Raw genomic sequence first — 18,599 nt, 5'->3', positions numbered from 1 at the left:
GCACACCGATCAAACCGACAAAGGCCAGACACAGAGGAGAAGCGGGAAGAGCAGCAGCAGAGAAGCAGCAAGCGCCACACAAGGGATGCCCCGTGTGATTGACAGCTGGTCTTTCAGCAGAAGCTCTGCAGGGCAGAGGGGAGTGGCAGGATGTATTTAAAGTACTGAAAGGGAAGAACCTACAGCCAAGGTTACTCTACTTGGCAAGGGTCGCATTCAGAATTGATTGAGAAATAAAAATTTTACAGACAAGCAAAAGTTAAGAGAATTTAGCACCTCCAAACCAGCTTCACAACAAATGTTAAAGGGACTTCTGTAGGCAGGAAACACAACAGAAGGAAAAGACCTACAAAAACAAACCCAAAGCAATTAAGAAAATCCAACAGGAACATAGATACTAATGATCACTTTAAATGTAAATGGATTAAACACTGCAACCAAAAGACACAGACTGGCTGAATGAATATAAAAACAAAACTCATATATATGCTGTCCACAAGAGACCCACTTCAGACATAGAGACATGTACAGACTGAAAGTGAGAGGATGGAAAAAGATATTCCATGCAAATGGAAATCAAAACTGGAGTAGCAATTCTCATACCAAGCAAAATAAACCTTAAAAAATATTATAGGAGATAAGGAAGGACACTGCATAATGAGTAAGGGATCAATCCAAGGGAAATGCATAACAATTTTAAATATTTATGCAGCCAATGTAAGAGAACCTCAATACATAAGGCAAATGCTAACTAACAGACATAAAAGGGAGAAATTGTTAGTAATGCTGGAGAGGGTGGGAAGAAAGGGAATTCTCTTGCACTGTTGGTTGTAATGTAAACTAATGCAGCCACTGTGGAGAACAGTATGGAGATATCTTTAAAAAAAAAAAAAAACTAGGAATAAAGCTACCATATGACCCAACAATCCCACCACTGGGCATATTCTCTGAGAAAACCATAATTGAAAAAGACAACATGTATCCCAATGTTCATTGCAGCACTGTTTACAATAACTAGGATATGGAAGCAACCTAGATGTCCATCAGTAAATGAATGGATAAAGAAGCTGTGGTACATATGTATAATGGAATATTACTCAGCATTTTTAGGGACACAGTTGAGTCGGTTCTAATGAGGTATCGATGAACCTAGAGCCTATTATACACAGTCAAGTGAGTCAGAAAGAGAAAAATAACATGTTAACTATATATATGTAATCTAGAAAGATGGTACCAATGAACCCATTTACAGGGCAGCAATGGAGATGCTTTTTTCTTTTGGGCTCCAAAATCACTGCAGATGGTGACTGCAGCCATAAAATTAAAAGACACTTGCTCCTTGGTAGAAAAGTTATGACAACCTAGACAGCATATTAAAAAGCAGAGACATTACTTCACCAACAAAGGTCCATCTAGTCAAAGTTATGATTTTTCTAGTAGTCATGTATGGATGTGAAAGTTGGACCATAAAGAAAGCTGAGCACAGAAGAATTGATGCTTTTGAACTGTAGTGTTGGAGAAGACTCTTGAGAGTCCCTTGGACTGCAAGGAGATCCAACCAATCCACCCTAAAGGAAATCAGTCCTGAACATTCATTGGAAGGACTGATGCTGAAGCTCCAATACTTTGGCCACCCGATGCGAAGAATGGACTCATTGGAAAAGACCCTGATGCTGGGAAGGTAGGAGGAGAAGGGGATGACAGAGGATGAGATGGTTGGATGGCATCACCGACTCAGTGGACATGAGTTTGAGGAGGCTCCAGGAGTTGGTGATGGACAAGGGAGCCTGGCGTGCTGCAGTCCATGGGGTCATAAAAAGCTGGACACAACTGAGCGACTGAACTGAACTGAACTGAGTGCAGATGCAGACACAGAGAACAGCTTGTGGACACAGTGTGGGAAGGAGAGGGTGGAAGAAGTGTGAGAGCAGCATGGAGTCACATGCATCACCACGCGTAAAGCAGGTAGCCAGCGGGAATTTGCTGTGTTTCTCAGGGAGCTCATAGCAGTGCCGTGGCATACTAGAGGGGAGATTGGGGTGGGACGTGGGAGGGAGCCTGAAGAAGGAGGGGACATATATATACCCATGGCTGATCCATGCTGATGTGTGGCAGAAACCAACACCACATTGTAAAGTAATTACCCTTCAATTGAAAGTAAATTTAAAAAAAGAAGGGATAATGTACCTAAATATTTTATTTTGTATTTGAAAATATTCAGATTATAGTAGCAGAAAGCAGCACTGGAGAGGGAAACGATTACACGAAAAAACGCATGTTGTCAGAGTCAGAAAATAACATTTAACCATAAGCTTTGTTTTTCCAAAGAATAATGATATCCACTTGTACAAATAAATACAATTATATATAACTTCTTTTTTTAAATGCCTTTGTATTTTAGCTCCAATACTTTATTAAATGCATCTCTTTAAACCACCAATTAAACTACATTGCTGTCACTGCTCTTTCACATCAAATGACAAGGTATATTTCTGTCGCAGTTGCACATGGCATGTGCCAGTGGCTACAAGGAAGTAGTGTCTCTTCTCCTGGAACATGGCGGGGACCTCAACGCTGCAGATGATGAGTACTGGACCCCGCTTCACTTGGCAGCAAAGTATGGCCAGGTAAAGTATGCCCTGAATTCGGTTTTAAAAATTATCTTATGATCACTGCATCATTTCATATTTAACTTTTTTTCAAAATGTGTGCTGGCATGCTGTAACTTGACTTTTAATGGAATTGTTTTACTGAGGAGATATGTTTTTGGTTGAAAGAAAACATTTACTTTCCAAGGGAGCTTTCATAACCTACATTCCTCAGCACTCTGCATAATGTACTCAGACTCATTGGAGAAATAGCCAAAACCAGAAACAGTCTTTATAGAATGGTCTTAATTCTATTTTTTTAACATTATATAGTCCTTTTCAGTGTACAGGTTTCATGAGTCTATAATGATTGTGTTTGTTTTCTGCAGTTAATAGATTTAAAGCAAAATTGCATTTTATATTTAATTTTCCTTAGTAAATTATATTTCATTGTAACAAATGAAGGATGATAGCATAGTTCTTTCTCTGAGTTGACTCTCAGTTGATTGATTCTCAGTTGATTCTCTATAGCTAAAGTATCTTGAGTTACTATTGCGCAAACTAACTTCTCACTAGGTTATGACATACTATGAAGAAGAAATACAATTTTAGTTTATGTGAGTGAATGTGATTAAGGTATTCATAATAATTTATTAATGTTAAAGTTGATTTTTTAAAAATATATATTATGTTGTGTTAGGGAAAGTCTTAGTATTAATAGTATAAAATATAACTTAGGTTACATATATATGAAGATTTGAGCTAAACTTGTTGATGTCCAAGCATTAGTTTGGTGCAAACTATGCCACTCACTGAATTTATAGTAAGTTAAATCCCTTAGATAATAGCCAATGTGTAGAATATGTATCATACAGGTTGAATCATCCAGTTGTTGAAAACACTGAAATCATTCGCATCTCAAGCATCTTAGGAAAAGTATATTACTTGGGGATATGCTTCTTCCAAAGTAGTAGGAACACTGTTTGCTTTGACAACATTTCCTGTAGAAAAGAATTCATTCATTCAACACACTTTTATCATGCTGTTAGTAACACAAGTCTGTGCTTCTCACAAGCATGTGTGTATACGTGAATGGCTGTTTTGAGGAGCAGAGGCTAGAGGTAGCTAAAACCATCGGCCTCAGAGTTCTGGCTTTCCAAGTCTCTCAAGATCACAGGAGTCCTGGGGCATCAAAACAACACCATCAATATACCAGTAATCCACCCGAGCACAGCAGCATCCCCGGATACGCTAGGGGAGAAGGTCTGTAAAAATAGAGACGTGAAAAACATACAAGCAACTCCTGCAGCTCAACTCCAGAAAAATAAATGACCCAATCAAAAAATGAGCCAAAGAACTAAACAGACATTTCTCCAAAGAAGACATACAGATGGCTAAAAAACACATGAAAAGATGCTCAACATCACTCATTATCAGAGAAATGCAAATCAAAACCACAAAGAGGTACCATTACACGCCAGTCAGGATGGCTGCTATCCAAAAGTCTACAAGCAATAAATGCTGGAGAGGGTGTGGAGAAAAGGGAACCCTCTTACACTGTTGGTGGGAATGCAAACTAGTACAGCCACTATGGAGGACAGTGTGGAGATTCCTTAAAAAGCTGGAAATAGAACTGCCATATGACCCAGCAATCCCACTTCTGGGCATACACACCGAGGAAACCAGATCTGAAAGAGACACGTGCACCCCAATGTCCATCGCAGCACTGTTTATAATAGCCAGGACATGGAAGCAACCCAGATGCCCATCAGCAGACAAATGGATAAGGAAGCTGTGGTACATATACACCATGGAATATTACTCAGCCATTAAAAAGAACTCATTTGAATCAGTTCTAATGAGATGGATGAAACTGGAGCCCATTATACAGAGTGAAGTAAGCCAGAAAGAAAAACACCAATACAGTATACTAATGCATATATATGGAATTTAGAAAGATGGTAACGATAACCCTATATGCAAAACAGATAAAGAGACACAGATGTACAGAACAGACTTTTGGACTCTGTGGGAGAAGGCGAGGGTGGGATGTTTCAAGAGAACAGCATCGAAACGTGTATATTATCTAGGGTGAAACAGATCACCAGCCCAGGTGGGATGCATGAGACAAGTGCTCGGGCCTGGTGCACTGGGAAGACCCGGAGGGATCGGGTGGAGAGGGAGGTGAACGGGGGGATCAGGATGGGGAATACATGTAAATCCATGGCTAATTCATGTCAATGTATGACAAAACCCACTACAGTATTGTAAAGTAATTAGCCTCCAACTAATAAAGATAAATGGAAAAAAAGAAATAACTGGATCTAATTTTTCAAAAAAAAAAAAAAATAGAGACGTGAACTTATAAGCTAGTCCTGTTTCCTTGGACACAACTTAATAGCTTGTGCTGAAGAGGTGATGGTGAGTGAATTATCAAAATGTGCCCAAGGTAGTTGGAGATTGCTTCCAGAAGGAACTAAATCTGAAAGTGGTGAAATGTAGCAGAGCGCCATGCAAACTTGAATGCATTGTTCGATCCGGTTTTTCGCTGACAGGACTTTTAGATTTGGGGTCAGGCATCATTTCAGAGTAACTAATTGGTTCCCTTAAGCACTTGCATAAGATTACCAACTCTGAAGGAACAGGACTAGATTTAACAAAAAAAAAAATTTAAAGTCATGTCACTATTGATAGGTCTGTTATTAGACATTTAAATGGTTTTATCAGAACTCACTGCCTTCAGGGTAAATGAAATATTTGGTATGAGTTGATATATTCTGTTTGCTATGATATTTTTCAGTTCTGCGATTTCCATTTGGTTCTTTCTTATAGCTTCTGTGTCTTTGAAGGGGTGTTCTGTTTTATAATTCAAGAGAATCTGTAATTGCTTGTTGAAGCATTCTTATGATGGGTGCTTTAAAATCATCATCGAATAATTTCAGCCTGCTTCATCTTGATTTTGGTGTCAGCCAATTGTCTTTTATCAATCAAGGTGTGCTCTTCTGATTTTATTTGACTAGGATGAGCGGGTTTTAGTTGTTTCTTGGACATTTTGACTGTTTTGTTAGGAGAATCTTGGCCCTATGGAAATCTTCTGTCTTAGCAAATAGTAGCTCTGTTCACAGGGAAGGCAATGGCACCCCACCCCAGTACTCTTGCCTGGAAAACCCCATGGACAGAGGAGCCTGGTAGGCTGAGGTCCATGGGGTCACACAGAGTTAGACACGACTGAGCGACTTCACTTTCACTTTTCAGTTTCATGCATTGGAGAAGGAAATGGCAACCCCCTCCAGTGTTCTTGCCTGGAGAATCCCAGGGACGGGGAGCCTGGTGGGCTGCGGTCCATGGGGTCGCACAGAGTCGGCCACGATTGACGCGACTTAGCAGCAGCAGCAGTGCCCTGTTCAGCTTTAGCATCCGGGTTCTGGTCTACTTGAGTGGGACGTGGGCCCAGTGATGGTTTAGTTTTCAGATCCTTCAAGGCATTATTTTGGTATGCTTGGTTTACCTGGGTCCCTCGGGTTCTTGCCAGTTTCTTTCTGGTGCCCCGGGAGGGATGGCAGGTGTTCCCTTGGGCCAAGCTGCCCACATCTCTGGGTGGGGTAGGAGAATCCCTATGGAGATGGCAGACTTCCAGGGCTGGGGGCTTTTCATTATGAACCCTCTGCTGGAAAGCCCCCTCCCCCAGCCACCCTTGTCTCTCATGGAGGGGCGCGGCGTTATCAGTCTCATTGGATAAGAGTGCCTCCCCTGGCACCTACTGTTTGCAGGGTCGTGGTGCTGGCTCCACCTGACGTTGTCAGGGAGACACGGTTTGAAAGAGGTGGGAAACGTGTCCCTGCCCCCAGCTCCGTTGCTGGGTTGGGCTGGCAGCAGCGGGCCCAGAAGTGCCCTCCTCGGCTGCGTGTGAGGACTCAGACCGCCCTGCCTGTCTGCAGTTCCCCCCTTCCACGGGTGCTGAGACAGTCTCTCTTCCTTCTTCCGCTTGTCAGAGTTCTTCTGGGGCTGCTTGCTTTTTTCCGGGTTTATTGCAGTTAGCAGGGAGGACCAGTAAGAAGTCAATCTGAGCTGGTATGTTTTAAAACAACCACTTCTGTTTTTAAAAAAAATGCTTACTTCTGGAAGACTTGTAGAGCTTGGTGTGAGACCTATAAGCCCAATACGAGTGCCGCTTCGTTCACGAAACTTCCTGTAACTGTTGTCACACAAAAGTCAACAGGTAGAAGAGTCACGGATGAATCAGGCATGGAGCATTGGAGGACATCAGAATTCCACCCCCTTGCGTGTCACATTCCATAACCTTCCCGAAGGTTAGGTTTTCTAGATCTATGTTTTCAGCCTAGAGAAACATAGTCATGAACTTATGTGGGAAATATGACTCCACATTTGCATGTAGTTTACAAAAGGAAGAGTGATTAAGATGAACGTTATTGTTCCTGTATTTCCCTTGTATGTGCTGCATTTCTAACACTCACCATTTATTCATGATTAATGGTGAAAGAATTAAGTTCTTGGCTCACGTGCTGTTGAAGCCTGGCTCGGAGAATTTTGAGCATTACTTAGCTAGCATGTAAAATGAGTGCGATTGCACAATAGTTTGAACATTCTTTGGTACTGCTTTTCTTTGGGATTGGAATGAAAACCGACCTTTGCCAGTCTTGTGGCCACTGCCGAGTTTTCCAAATTTGCTGGCATATTGAGTGCAGCACTTTAACAGCATCATCTTTTAGGATTAGAAATAGCTCAACTGGAATTCCATCACCTCCACTAGCTTTGTTTGTAGTGATGCTTCCTAAGGCCCACTTGACTTTGCACTTAGAGCCAGGACGTCTGGCTCTAACTGAGTGATGACAGCGAGAACTTCCAGGTGTTCAAGCTGGATTTAGAAAAGGCAGAGGAACCAGAGATCAAATTGCCAACATCTGCTGGATCACAGAAAGAGCAAGAGAATTTCAGAAAAACATCTACTTCTGTTTCATTGACTACGCTAAAGCCTTTGACTATGTGGATCACAACAAACTGTGGAAAATTCTTAAAGAGCTGGGAATGTAAGACCACCTTACTTACCTCCTGAGAAACCTGCATGTCAAAAAGCAACAGTTATAACCAGACATGGAACAATGGACTGGTTCCAAATTGGGAAAGGAGTACCTCAAGGCGGTATATCGTTACCCTGCTTATTTAACTTTTATGCCAAGTACATCATGTGAAATGCTGGGCTGGATGTAGCACAAGCTAGAATCAAGTCTGCCGGGAGAAATATCAATAACCAAAGATATGCAGGTGACACTGCCCTTACAGCAGAAATTGAAGCTGAGCTAAAGAGCCTCTTGAAGATGAAAGAGGAAAGTGAAAAGCTGGCTTAAAGCTCAACATTCAAAAACCTAAGATCATGGCATCCGGTCCCATCACTTTATGGCAAATAGATGGGGAAACAATGGAAAAAGTGACAAATTTTACTTTCTTGAGCTCCAAAATCACTGCAGATGGTGACTGCAGCCATGAAAGTAAAAGACGCTTGCTCCTTGGAAGAAAAGCTGACAGACCTAGACAGCATATTATAAAACAGAGACATTACTTTGCCAACAAAGGTCCATATAGTCAAAGTTGTGGTTTTTCCAGTACTCACATATGGATGTGAGAGTTGGACCAGAAGGAAGGCTGAGCGCCAAAGAATTGATGCTTTTGAACTGTGGTGTTGGGGAAGACTCTTGAGAGTCCCTTGGACTGCAAGGAGATCCAACCAGTCCATCCTAAAGGAGATCAGTCCTGGGTGTTCATTGGAAGGACTGATGCTGGAGCTGAAACTCCAATACTTTGGCAACCTGATGTGAAGAGCCAGCTCATTAGAAAAGACCGTGAGGCTGGGGAAAATTGAATGTTGGAGGAGAAGCGAATGACAGAGGATAAGATGGTTGGATGGCATCACCTACTGAGATGGTGAAAGACAGGGAAGCCTGGCGTCCTGCAGTCCATGGGGTTGCAGCGTCAGAAATGACTGTGCGACTGAACAACGACAACAAATGAATTAAGAAATGCTTTACAATTGCTGCATTTTTTTCCCAAACCAGCTGCACAATATCTGACCCCAACTTTTATAAAACATATTTCTCTCTTTGGGGATTCCTATTTTTCCTTCTATTTCTCAGACACTCGTCCACACCCAGGCACACTTGCAGGTCATTCTGCACATCTCAGGGATTAAACCAGCTTCATTCTGAGGATTTCCAGGGCCCCTCACTGGGTCTGAGCACCTTCCACCCCTCGTTGGCCTTGTGAGCCTAACCAGACTCGCTGATTCTCCCTGCCTAGAGCCTGGCCCCAGCCAGGGTCTTCGATCATCCACTTTTGGTCACGTAGCTCAGAAGATTGGGGAGGACTGTGGAGGCAAATGTGGCAGACAGTCAGGGAGCCAGTGTCCAAGTCCACTGACCCAGCTGCTACCTTCACACAGACGTCCAGCCCAACGTTCTCCAAAAGCAGCCGTTCACGGTGTGCGCATGAGGCAGATTTTAAACAAAGTCATCTCACCTTTACCTTCTGCATCTCTGGAAAATGACTCACCTTTGATTCAGAGTTTTCTAACTCCCTAAACATTTTGATACTAAGGATAGGGTCTGCCGATCATCTGTCTTTTCCATTTTATTCCATTAACCTACGCGAATGGAGTCACCCCCAGAAGATAAGACCCAGCACAGTAGAGTTTATCTGAGTTGCCCCGTGTGCTTTCATGGTGTCCAGCGGAGTCACTGAAGCGCTTCAATGGCTGGGTCTGTCAGCCCAGAACCAGAAGCTGAGCGCTGGCCCTGAGTCGTAGAGCAGGGCTTTTCTATTAGAATAGAAAACTCCAAACCCCAAATACTCTTCCTCGATTTAGATCCAAGAAACGACTGAGATTTATGTTAATAGAGGATTCTGAGAAGATTGCATCTTGATTATTTTGTCAAGAAAATAACCATATGATATTTTAAAAACTTGTTCACCCATAAAAATACCATTTAATGTTCATTTTGGGAATGATACTTTCAAAGAGTTATTATCTGGATATCACTTTATATGCACAGGAGATTTATAACTCTCTAAAGAAGTAAATAAATACATCTCAGTTGAGTGGAAAAATGTTTTAAAAAGCCTCATATTTTGGAGAGACTAAAGACATTTTTACAGATGTTCATAGCAACTTCAGTTTCTTATAAATGTCTTACAAATATAAATACCTTTATGGAGAAAGCAGTCCATAATTTATAAAAATATTTATAATTGACGTGTGTACTGGGATTTATAACTGATATGTATACATATTTTAAAACTTGCCTTTATAAATAAGTTAACTTTTCCAGTCAGAAAAATAATAGATGCCTATTCTTGTCTAAACCTAGGAACTGAAAAAGTTATGCTAGCAATAAGTCCTTTGATTTTGCAGTCTTTATGAGTTGTACATAAAATGGAATTTGCTTCTAGCTTTGTACATATTTTTAGTGTTTATAATAGGATTGGCAATCCTGAAATAAAAGATAAAATAATCATACAAATGTTATAACTAAATCTCCTTCCCTTCAAAAGTGTTTGTATCACACATCTGAGTATCTTGATGGTCAAAGGAGTTATTTGTATTCTCAAATACGTTTTACCCGATTACATAAGAATTGAGACATACTCAGAGTTTTTTTTTCTTTTGGTATTTCTTTTTCCATTGGAAAAATCTGAAAACACTCTCTGGTTTTCCTCCTACCACCCTGAGCATCAAATAGCGATCAACTCAGTGCTGCATCCTAGGTTCCCTGTCTCGCAGCGTTTATGCGTCTTCAGAGAGTCTCACACTTGCAGCTCCGTGATCACGGCCCCCAAAGTCTTCTCTTGAGTTTCCCGGCCCATGAGGACCATTACCAGTAGGTTGTCTCTGTCAGCCTGTCCTCAACCTCAGCTTTGGCACAAAGGGAATTTCCCTCTTCTTTTCCCACCCCCGTCTGTCCCTCCCTCTGTGCCTCGTCATTTTCTTACCACAAACCTGGGCGTGGTCATTTTCCTGCCCGTCTTGTAACTGAGAAACCGGTGTGCCCACAGACTCCTCCCTGGTGAATAGCTTCAAGCTGCCTGAGTCACCGCCACGGCCAACCAATCCGTGCATCCTCGGCGGTCTGCCCTCACCCCGTGATCCGCATGGTGGTGTCCGAATTAACCCATCAGCCTCCTAGCAAGTCCCCTGGTTCTCACCCACTCCACTCTCAGCAGTGGGGCTACAGTGAGATTTCTACATATAATCAAAGAATTCAATCCACCATCCTTTCCATGGCTGGTGACATAAAATACCTATTCTGTAACAGTTCATGAGTCCCCATGAGCCAGGAGTTTTGCTTAATTATCCAGCATGATTTTTCCTATTCCCCCACCAGGTTGGAGGATACAGTGATACTGAACATTTAATTTCTGGAATAGGCCACCATGTTTATCCTTTTCATGTTCTTTGCTTTTCTTAGAAGTGTTGACGGGTTCACCCTTGTCTGCCCTGCCGCGGGACTCTGAGCAGTCACTTCACTGTCTTTCCTACCTTCCTGTGTCCCAGTGAGATTCCCCCTCTCACACCCGACCTAGCACCTGTATCCATCCCGTCACATCAGTGACCACGTGTTAGAAAATTCTCCGATGTCTGTCCTTATCGCTGTCCAGCCTGGGAGAACTGAGAGCCATGCTGGTTTCTTGTCTGCGGAGGGCTGGCACAGAGCTCTCAGTTATTAACGAGAGTCAGTGAATGTTCTAGTTGTGCAGACGCTTGTCTTGACTCAGCGCGTCACTGAACACGTGTGTGAAGAAAGGGTGGGTGAGCACACACCATGAGACTCCTGGGCCAATGGGAGACATGTTCAGGTGGAGATCCAGGAGACATCTGGGCTCGTGCAGGTGGGGCTAGACACAGAAATTTTTGATGGACGAGTCAGAGAAACTGCACTCGATGGAGGGGGAGTTCCGTGAAGGGGAACAGTGTTAGCAGTCTAAAGAGGCTGTCGAGGAGTCTGTTCACCTGCTGGTTTTCAGATGGTCCTGAGTTAGATGCATTTACTCATTAAGATGTAGCATGCGAGCCAGTGAGTGGAGGGTATATATAAATTCTGAATTCCCAGAGACCGTTAACATTATAATTTCTCTTTATTAAGTGAAACAATCTCTTTTAGCTTCTGAGCTAGGAATTTGGCTGTCTCTAAACACTCATTTTATTTTTTTACTTTTTAAAGAAGTCACTTGAGATGACCATCAAGGAATTAATTTTGGTGAATTTATCCAAACCAAAATATAATTATCCAAGGAATGAGTAAAGTCCATAGCCAGTGTGAATTTAAATTTCAGCTTAAATACATTTTCTATCAGCCATGTAGAGCCTCCTTACACACACACACACACACACACACACACACACACTCAGGCGCACACACACAGAATGTCGGTTACCCTTTGATACTTTCGGTGATTATAAAGTTCATGTAATAATGAAGGTGCATCCTTGTTTGGTCCCACACTTTACTACTCGCATTGAAGTCATTTACTGCCAAGATCTTTCCTGAGGTTAAGACACATGTTCCAGACTATTCTGAAAGTGAAATCAGCGCTGGCCTTAATTTAGTTCTGGAACATGCCTCGCTGATTTTCAATTGGAAGTGCTTGGGAATTACTGACTTTCAAAAAAAGGAATGGAATTCCCCAAGCGAGAGAAGCTTCTTCATTCCACAGACGAATGTTTGTTTTTACAGGCCTGAAATAAAATGGAAGTGCTTTTTGTTGTTAAAGATTTTCATGTAGGAAGCCATTTGCTTTGACAACTTAAATGCTTTCTGCAGGTACAGGGGAAGCTGTGGAGGGAGGCGGTTTGTTTTCTCTCTGGAGTTCTGTGAAGAGTGAATTGAATTTCGAAAATGCAGATTGTTGACAATCTGACATTTTTGCAGAGATGTAAGAGCCTTTAGGTGCTGCTGTTTTTTCAAAGTTGTGCAAATCAAGAGTGATCTTACTTAATTCTTGGGTTTGCATTTTTGTCTTTCCTTTCTCCTTTTCTTCTCTTCCACTTTCCCTTCCTCCCTCTCTCCACTCGGTTCTCTCCCCGCGCCCCCCCCCCCCCATCCTTTCCTCCTGACCTTCCTTCCTTTCTTGTGGATGAAAAGCAAGCAGATCTCTCACATTTTTTATATAAAACAAAACTCTTTCCTATACCCATTTTAATGTTCTGGGACCCTGCTCTATGTATTATATCTTTTCAGATTTCAAGAGAACATCTGTATCTTTAGTAAACTGTGTATATTTGGAAATAAAAAAAAACCCTAAGTAGAAGCAGTCTGCTGTAACATGATTTAAGTGTTACTGTTATATTTTATGTTCTGTAAAGCCAAACCCTGATTTGGGATGGACCTGTGGGAAAGCTAGCAAGGGGACAGACTATTTAGAATGTAGTTCATTTTCTAATGAGAGCACTAACAAGATCAGTAAGCAGTGGGTGGGGAAATACTTGGGAATGTTTGGACAGAGTTCTTGCATGGGTGGAGAATGACCCGCAAGAGTTGCAGAAACAACAGAGCCACAGACCAGAAAAGCCAGCCCCCTTCTAATCAATATAATAAACCAAGAAATGGAAGGACAAAGTTAGGAAAAGAAAGAATAAAAATTCCAAGGGAATCTCCCAAAATTAAAAAAAAAAAAAAAAACTAGAACCATTAAATGATTTTATCAAGATTGTTCACAGTATTTCATTAAAAGCATGAAATATATAGGAATCTTTTTTCAAAAGATGCATAAGATTTATACATTAGAAACTATTTAACAATATAATATAAATATGAAACAATATAATAAAAGTTAAAGAAGACCTAACTAAATGGGGCAGTAAGCCATATTCATGTATTGAGATGAATATTATTGAGATGTTGTTACTCACCCATCAAATCTGGCCCCAGAAAGGGTCCTCCTGCCTGCTTCACCCACACCAATAGAACAAGGTTGAGCAGCTGGGTTCAGAACCAAAGGGGAGCTTCTTTTTCTTTTTTAATTTATGTAGAGTTGATTTACAATGCTGTTTTAGTTTCTGGTGCAGAGCAGAGTGATTCAGTGTTACATGTTTACTGTTTTTAATATTCTTTTCCATTATGGTCTATTACAGGATATTGAGTATAGTCCCCTGTGTGGAAGCTTTATTCTCTGATCAGAGGACGGAGAGGGGTGGGCAGGGCTGGTTTATGGGGCTCTCTCGGTAGGAGAGGGAGGAGTTTGGGGTGAGCATTGTTGCTTTGCTCACAGCTCCAATGCCAAGTGAAGATTTCTGCACATAGCCTATCATGACCGCCATCTTGAACAAGGCGTACACCAAGAGATATAAACTAGAGTATTTATAACAACATTATTTGTAAGTATAGATGAATGATTGCAGTGGCTTGAATGTCCAGTAAGAGGAAGGTGGCTAAATGGTGATATGTTTGTACAATGCAATTCTGTGCAGCCAAACCAAGGAATGAAGGTTTGTTAATAAACCCATCACCTCCGAGGATGCTCAGAAATGCAGTATTAATTCTTGAAAGTAAAGCACAGAGGAATTCATACATCAGGACTTTCATTTCTATGAATGACAAAAACAGATGAATCCAAGCGACATGTTGATTGGGGTCCTCCCATACCTAAGGGCTAAGCATGCAAAGTAAGCAGGGTGATGGGTAACACCAAATCCATGACAGCGGCCAACTCTGGGAAGTAATTACCAGTAATTACCCAACAGGGGTAATTTGGGAGAAGAACACACAGAAATACCATGAATGACATTTTAAAAACTTCAGTGCATGGGCCTCTGTTTCATTATTTGCTCTCTCAGTGGTACACATCCATTATATATACTCTTTGTATGTATCATGTGCTTTACAATAAACTCTAAAAAATATATTAATCTCTCATCAAGGTGCTTTATTCTGATAACTTGAGATGAAGTGCTTCTAACTGTCCAGTGGGACCTTGGGTTCATATCAGCCCTGGTGCTGTAATGGATGGAGAGAAACGAGAAATGTGACTTTCATGAACTGTTAAATTCAAGCACTTGTTTAGTGGCTAAGTCACGTGTAACTCTTTTTTGTGACCCCCGTAGACTGTAGCCCACTAGACTCCTTTGTCCATGGAGTTCCCAGCTAATGGTAATGAAGTGAGTTGCCACTTCCTTCTCTAAAACAAAGCACCTGTAACGTATAAACCCTCCCATATGTGTGTGTGCTAAGTCCCTTTAGTCAGGTCCAACTCTGCGACCCCATGGGCTGTCTTCTGCCAGGCCACTCTGTCCATGGGATTTTCTAGGTGAGAATACTGGAGTATGTTGCCAGTTCCTCCTCCAGGGCATCTACCCGACCCAGGGTTAGAACTTACATCTCCAGTTTTTTTGTGGTTTCCTTATCGCTGAGCCATCAGGGGGGTCCCATTCCCTCCCAAACGATGCCCTAAAACAAACCTGAGAAATGTTAAGTGAACCTTTTCAAATCCTCAATGATTTAACCCTTATATTTGAATGTGTTAATTGATGAAACAGTTTGAATGTCATTTTAAAAAAAGTAAGAACTGGAAGCAGAGAGTAAGAAGCCTTTGCGGCAGTAGGTTATGCTAATGCATTCTCCTTCCGCCCGTGCCCCTGGGGGATAGTAACTGTGGACAATTTGCTGCTGAATCCTAAGTGTCCAGCATGATCTTGACTATGTCAGTTACCTCTCCCGTTTCAGGCGAACCTGGTGAAGCTTCTTTTGATGCATCAGGCAAATCCACACCTTCTGAACTGCCATGAGGAGAAGGCTTCGGGTAAGCCATGAACATCATACCGGGTCCCTTTCCATCATCCTGGCGTGGCTGACCCATCACTGCCCCAGCTACGGCATGAGTCATGGGAGGTTCTGTGAAACATCCCCCCCCGCCCCCCGCTCCCCACCTCATGCCAGTCAAGCATGTGTCACCAACTCCTGCGCACTGCTCTGTTACAGGAGTCTATTAGAGGACAGTTAGCGTTTACAGGGACTGTTGCATTGTGCTCATTGCAATGTGCTTTTGAGGCCTTACATTTTCTGGGCAGTGATTCTTGCATTGTCGCTTACTTTAAAATATATTTTCTAAAATACATGCTTGTTCCTTAGGGTACTTTAAAGTGGTAATAGTATTTTCTTCTTTCTGTGCAAATATTTATACTTCGGGCAATAGAGACTAGCATTATCAACCTAATTTAAAATTTTGACAATCTTGATGTTGCTTATTTTCTGATAAATACCTTTTTGAAGTTTTCTAGAGTTCTTTTTGCCACTTTTTAAAAAACTGAGTGCTACATTAGTTTTCTAATTTTTAAAACTTGACAACAATGTTACTACCTATAAAGTGTTTTGGTATATTAAAAAATTAAAATTCTAAGTAACAAAGAGAAAAGTCTAGCCAAAGTAAAAATGATATAAAATTTTTGAAGGTAATGATTGACCTGAGTAACATAAATATACTTATTCTTCTCACTTTTATTCTTCTGGTGACCTAAAAGCTTGTCATGCCTGAAGATTCTTATTTCATGTCAGTCACCTTGGGTATCTCAAGGCGAAGTATGATTACCTGATAAACCTCCAATTTAAGACAGAATGCTGTATTTGTTATTTTATTGGAATTAAGTATCATTGTCTAATGTATATTCATCTTATTTGCTAAAAATAGACTGAAGACTTAACTAACAGCTGTAAGATAGCTTAGTAGTTTCAAACTTCAGAATCATGTTAATAATAGGGTAGTAATCTTACCATTATCTTCCAAAAATATGCTTAATGGTAAATATTAGAAGAGTAAATAGAAATTTTTAGCTTTTCCATTCCTTTTCCAAACTTTTTTATTGGAAGTACAAGTCATGTCTTCTGTTAACTCTAGTTCTAATAGAAGGTGATGTTTATTCAGGATCGTAATTCTGGCATTTTTCCTGGAGAATGGTGTATATGATTGACCCCGGACAGCAGGGACCCCTGTCTGTCACACTTTGACCTTTCAGGTCTAGTGTCAACTTGCCAAAAAAGAGACACCCCAAGGTGATGGACAGTGACAGTCCCAGAGCCCGGGAATGACTAACCTGCTGGTCTAGACTCACCCCCGGCTGCCGTGGGCCTCGTGTCTGACGAGTCTCAGACAGTTTTGCCTGCATTGCTCATGCAGCATCTAGCATCCACATAATCCGTTTTCCATGCCGTGTTGATCACAGGAGATGTCATGATGGGAGCATAGTAGATTCTCAGTAAACACTTGCTGATTGAATGAAAATACTTCTCACACACACAAGGGACAGAGGGCTTCAAGGCAGTGAGAAGCTTCAAGCAGTCACAGGACATACGGCATCTCACGCAACTGTAAGAGGGAGGAGTTAGATAATAGTGCAAAGGGCAGTGAGTGAGACACCCATTTTAGCTGAGCACAGAAAAGTCATTTCATCACTGCTAGGTTCTATTCTTGCTATTTTGTGTTCTTTGAATTTGGAATGAACACATGAAAGATTACCTAGGGGATAAAATCAGTTTGACATAGCACTGTTTCTTGCTACAGAAATAATCTCCCAAGATGAGGGCACTGAGCTGTCTCCTACTCATTACACAGGAATGATTTAATCTAAAGCAAATGCTGATCAAATCCTGGCTTAAATATCTTCTTGCAGTAGCTGAGTTACTTCACCCAGCCTATAAAGCCATGTAACTCAAGTTCACAGACACTGGAGGTCACACCATTTAGTCGTGAGGGTCCGAAAGGAGCAGCTGCGGGCCATCCAGTTCCTAATTGTTATGAATGTGACTTTTTCTCAGGATGTACTGATTTCCAGTTTCAGTTGCTAACAAGCATAAATTTGATTAACGCATATCTATAGTGCTGCAGAGAATGTTCGGATGTCATTGTTAATGTGTGATTTGTAGGGAAATATGATTGTTTTTGTTTCTTATTGGAAGTGAAAACTAGGCCATGAAGAGAGGCCAAACTCACTGTTTTTAAAAGGCACAACAGCATATTTATTTGTGCATCTGCCCACTTAGCAGAATGCCTGTAGAATGCCTGCTGCACGTTTTAGAAGCGCCCAGTTGTTGGGAGGGTACAGCTCTTTCCCTCTTTTGACTTCATATTCACCAGGATGAAGGGAGATTCTCATGGAGGAAAACCGACTTTAAGTTGTGTCAAGCCCAGCTTCTCAGTGATTTTGAATTTTACCCGTGACCACTCCGTGAATATTATTTTTATATTTGTTCTTTTCACTTGTAATTAACTATGCCACTCACCGGTGTACCATGGAGTAGTCTTTTAAAATGGTGCTTCTGCCATTGCATTCCCACCGTGCACTTTTCATGTTTTTCGTTTTGCTTCCTGTGTTGGTAAGTCGTAGCACAGTACGCGTAGCAGGGTCACTGAAAGGGAGTGGTTTCCTGTGATGTCAGCACTCACTGGCTCGGATCGCCTCCTGGTTTCTTGTAGACGTCGCCGCGTCGGAGTTGATTGAGGAAATGCTGCTGAAGGCCGAGTCTGCCTGGGAAGGAAGAACGCAGGCGCCTCTCTGTGTGCAGACCTTGGCCCAAGAGGACCCTTACGAAGAGATCATCCCTGACCTTCCGGTCCTTCCCAGCAAGCTGTGAGTGCCTCCTTCCGGATCATAGAGCCGTCGACCTCACTCGCGAGGACTCGGTCTTCCTCCGTGGTCGTCCTCGCGAGTCACCCGTCACTTTTCAGGGCACGTTAAGCCCGTCTCTCAGCCAGAAGTTAGAGCCTGCCTGGCAGTGTTTGCTGAAAGATGCTTGTGGACTGTAAATAAGTTAGGCATGAAAACCCTCTGGTTTTTAAACATGACCATTTCAGCCCTTCATCATGAGACCAACGATGGTATTTTTAAGTACACTCCATGTTTCTAACTAAACCAATAACTATCTAATGAAACCAAGAGATTTCCAGTTAACTATCATCATGGCTAAATTTCCTCAAGTAGGGAATATTAATACAAATGAACTGAAGTGAAAGTTG

At 41.8% G+C, this 18,599-nt stretch overlaps 1 protein-coding gene across 7 annotated transcripts in view; it reads left to right on the top strand.

Moving 5' to 3' along the window:
- MYO16 (myosin XVI) overlaps window positions 1–18,599 on the top strand; it is a 499,683-nt gene that overhangs the window by 206,751 nt on the left and 274,333 nt on the right. For all 7 annotated transcript variants that reach the window (XM_070471419.1, XM_070471420.1, XM_070471417.1 and 4 more), the window contains 3 exons: window positions 2,502–2,627; window positions 15,317–15,392; window positions 18,060–18,213. In XM_070471419.1, coding sequence (XP_070327520.1) covers window positions 2,502–2,627; window positions 15,317–15,392; window positions 18,060–18,213 — 356 coding nt within the window. The remainder of the gene's footprint in view (window positions 1–2,501; window positions 2,628–15,316; window positions 15,393–18,059; window positions 18,214–18,599) is intronic.

The sequence above is a fragment of the Odocoileus virginianus genome, chromosome 8 (genome assembly GCF_023699985.2).
Source record: "Odocoileus virginianus isolate 20LAN1187 ecotype Illinois chromosome 8, Ovbor_1.2, whole genome shotgun sequence".
NCBI classification, from domain to species: domain Eukaryota; kingdom Metazoa; phylum Chordata; class Mammalia; order Artiodactyla; family Cervidae; genus Odocoileus; species Odocoileus virginianus.
The sequence above is the reverse complement of the archived record's forward strand: the minus strand, read 5'-3'. Positions and strand labels throughout refer to the sequence as shown.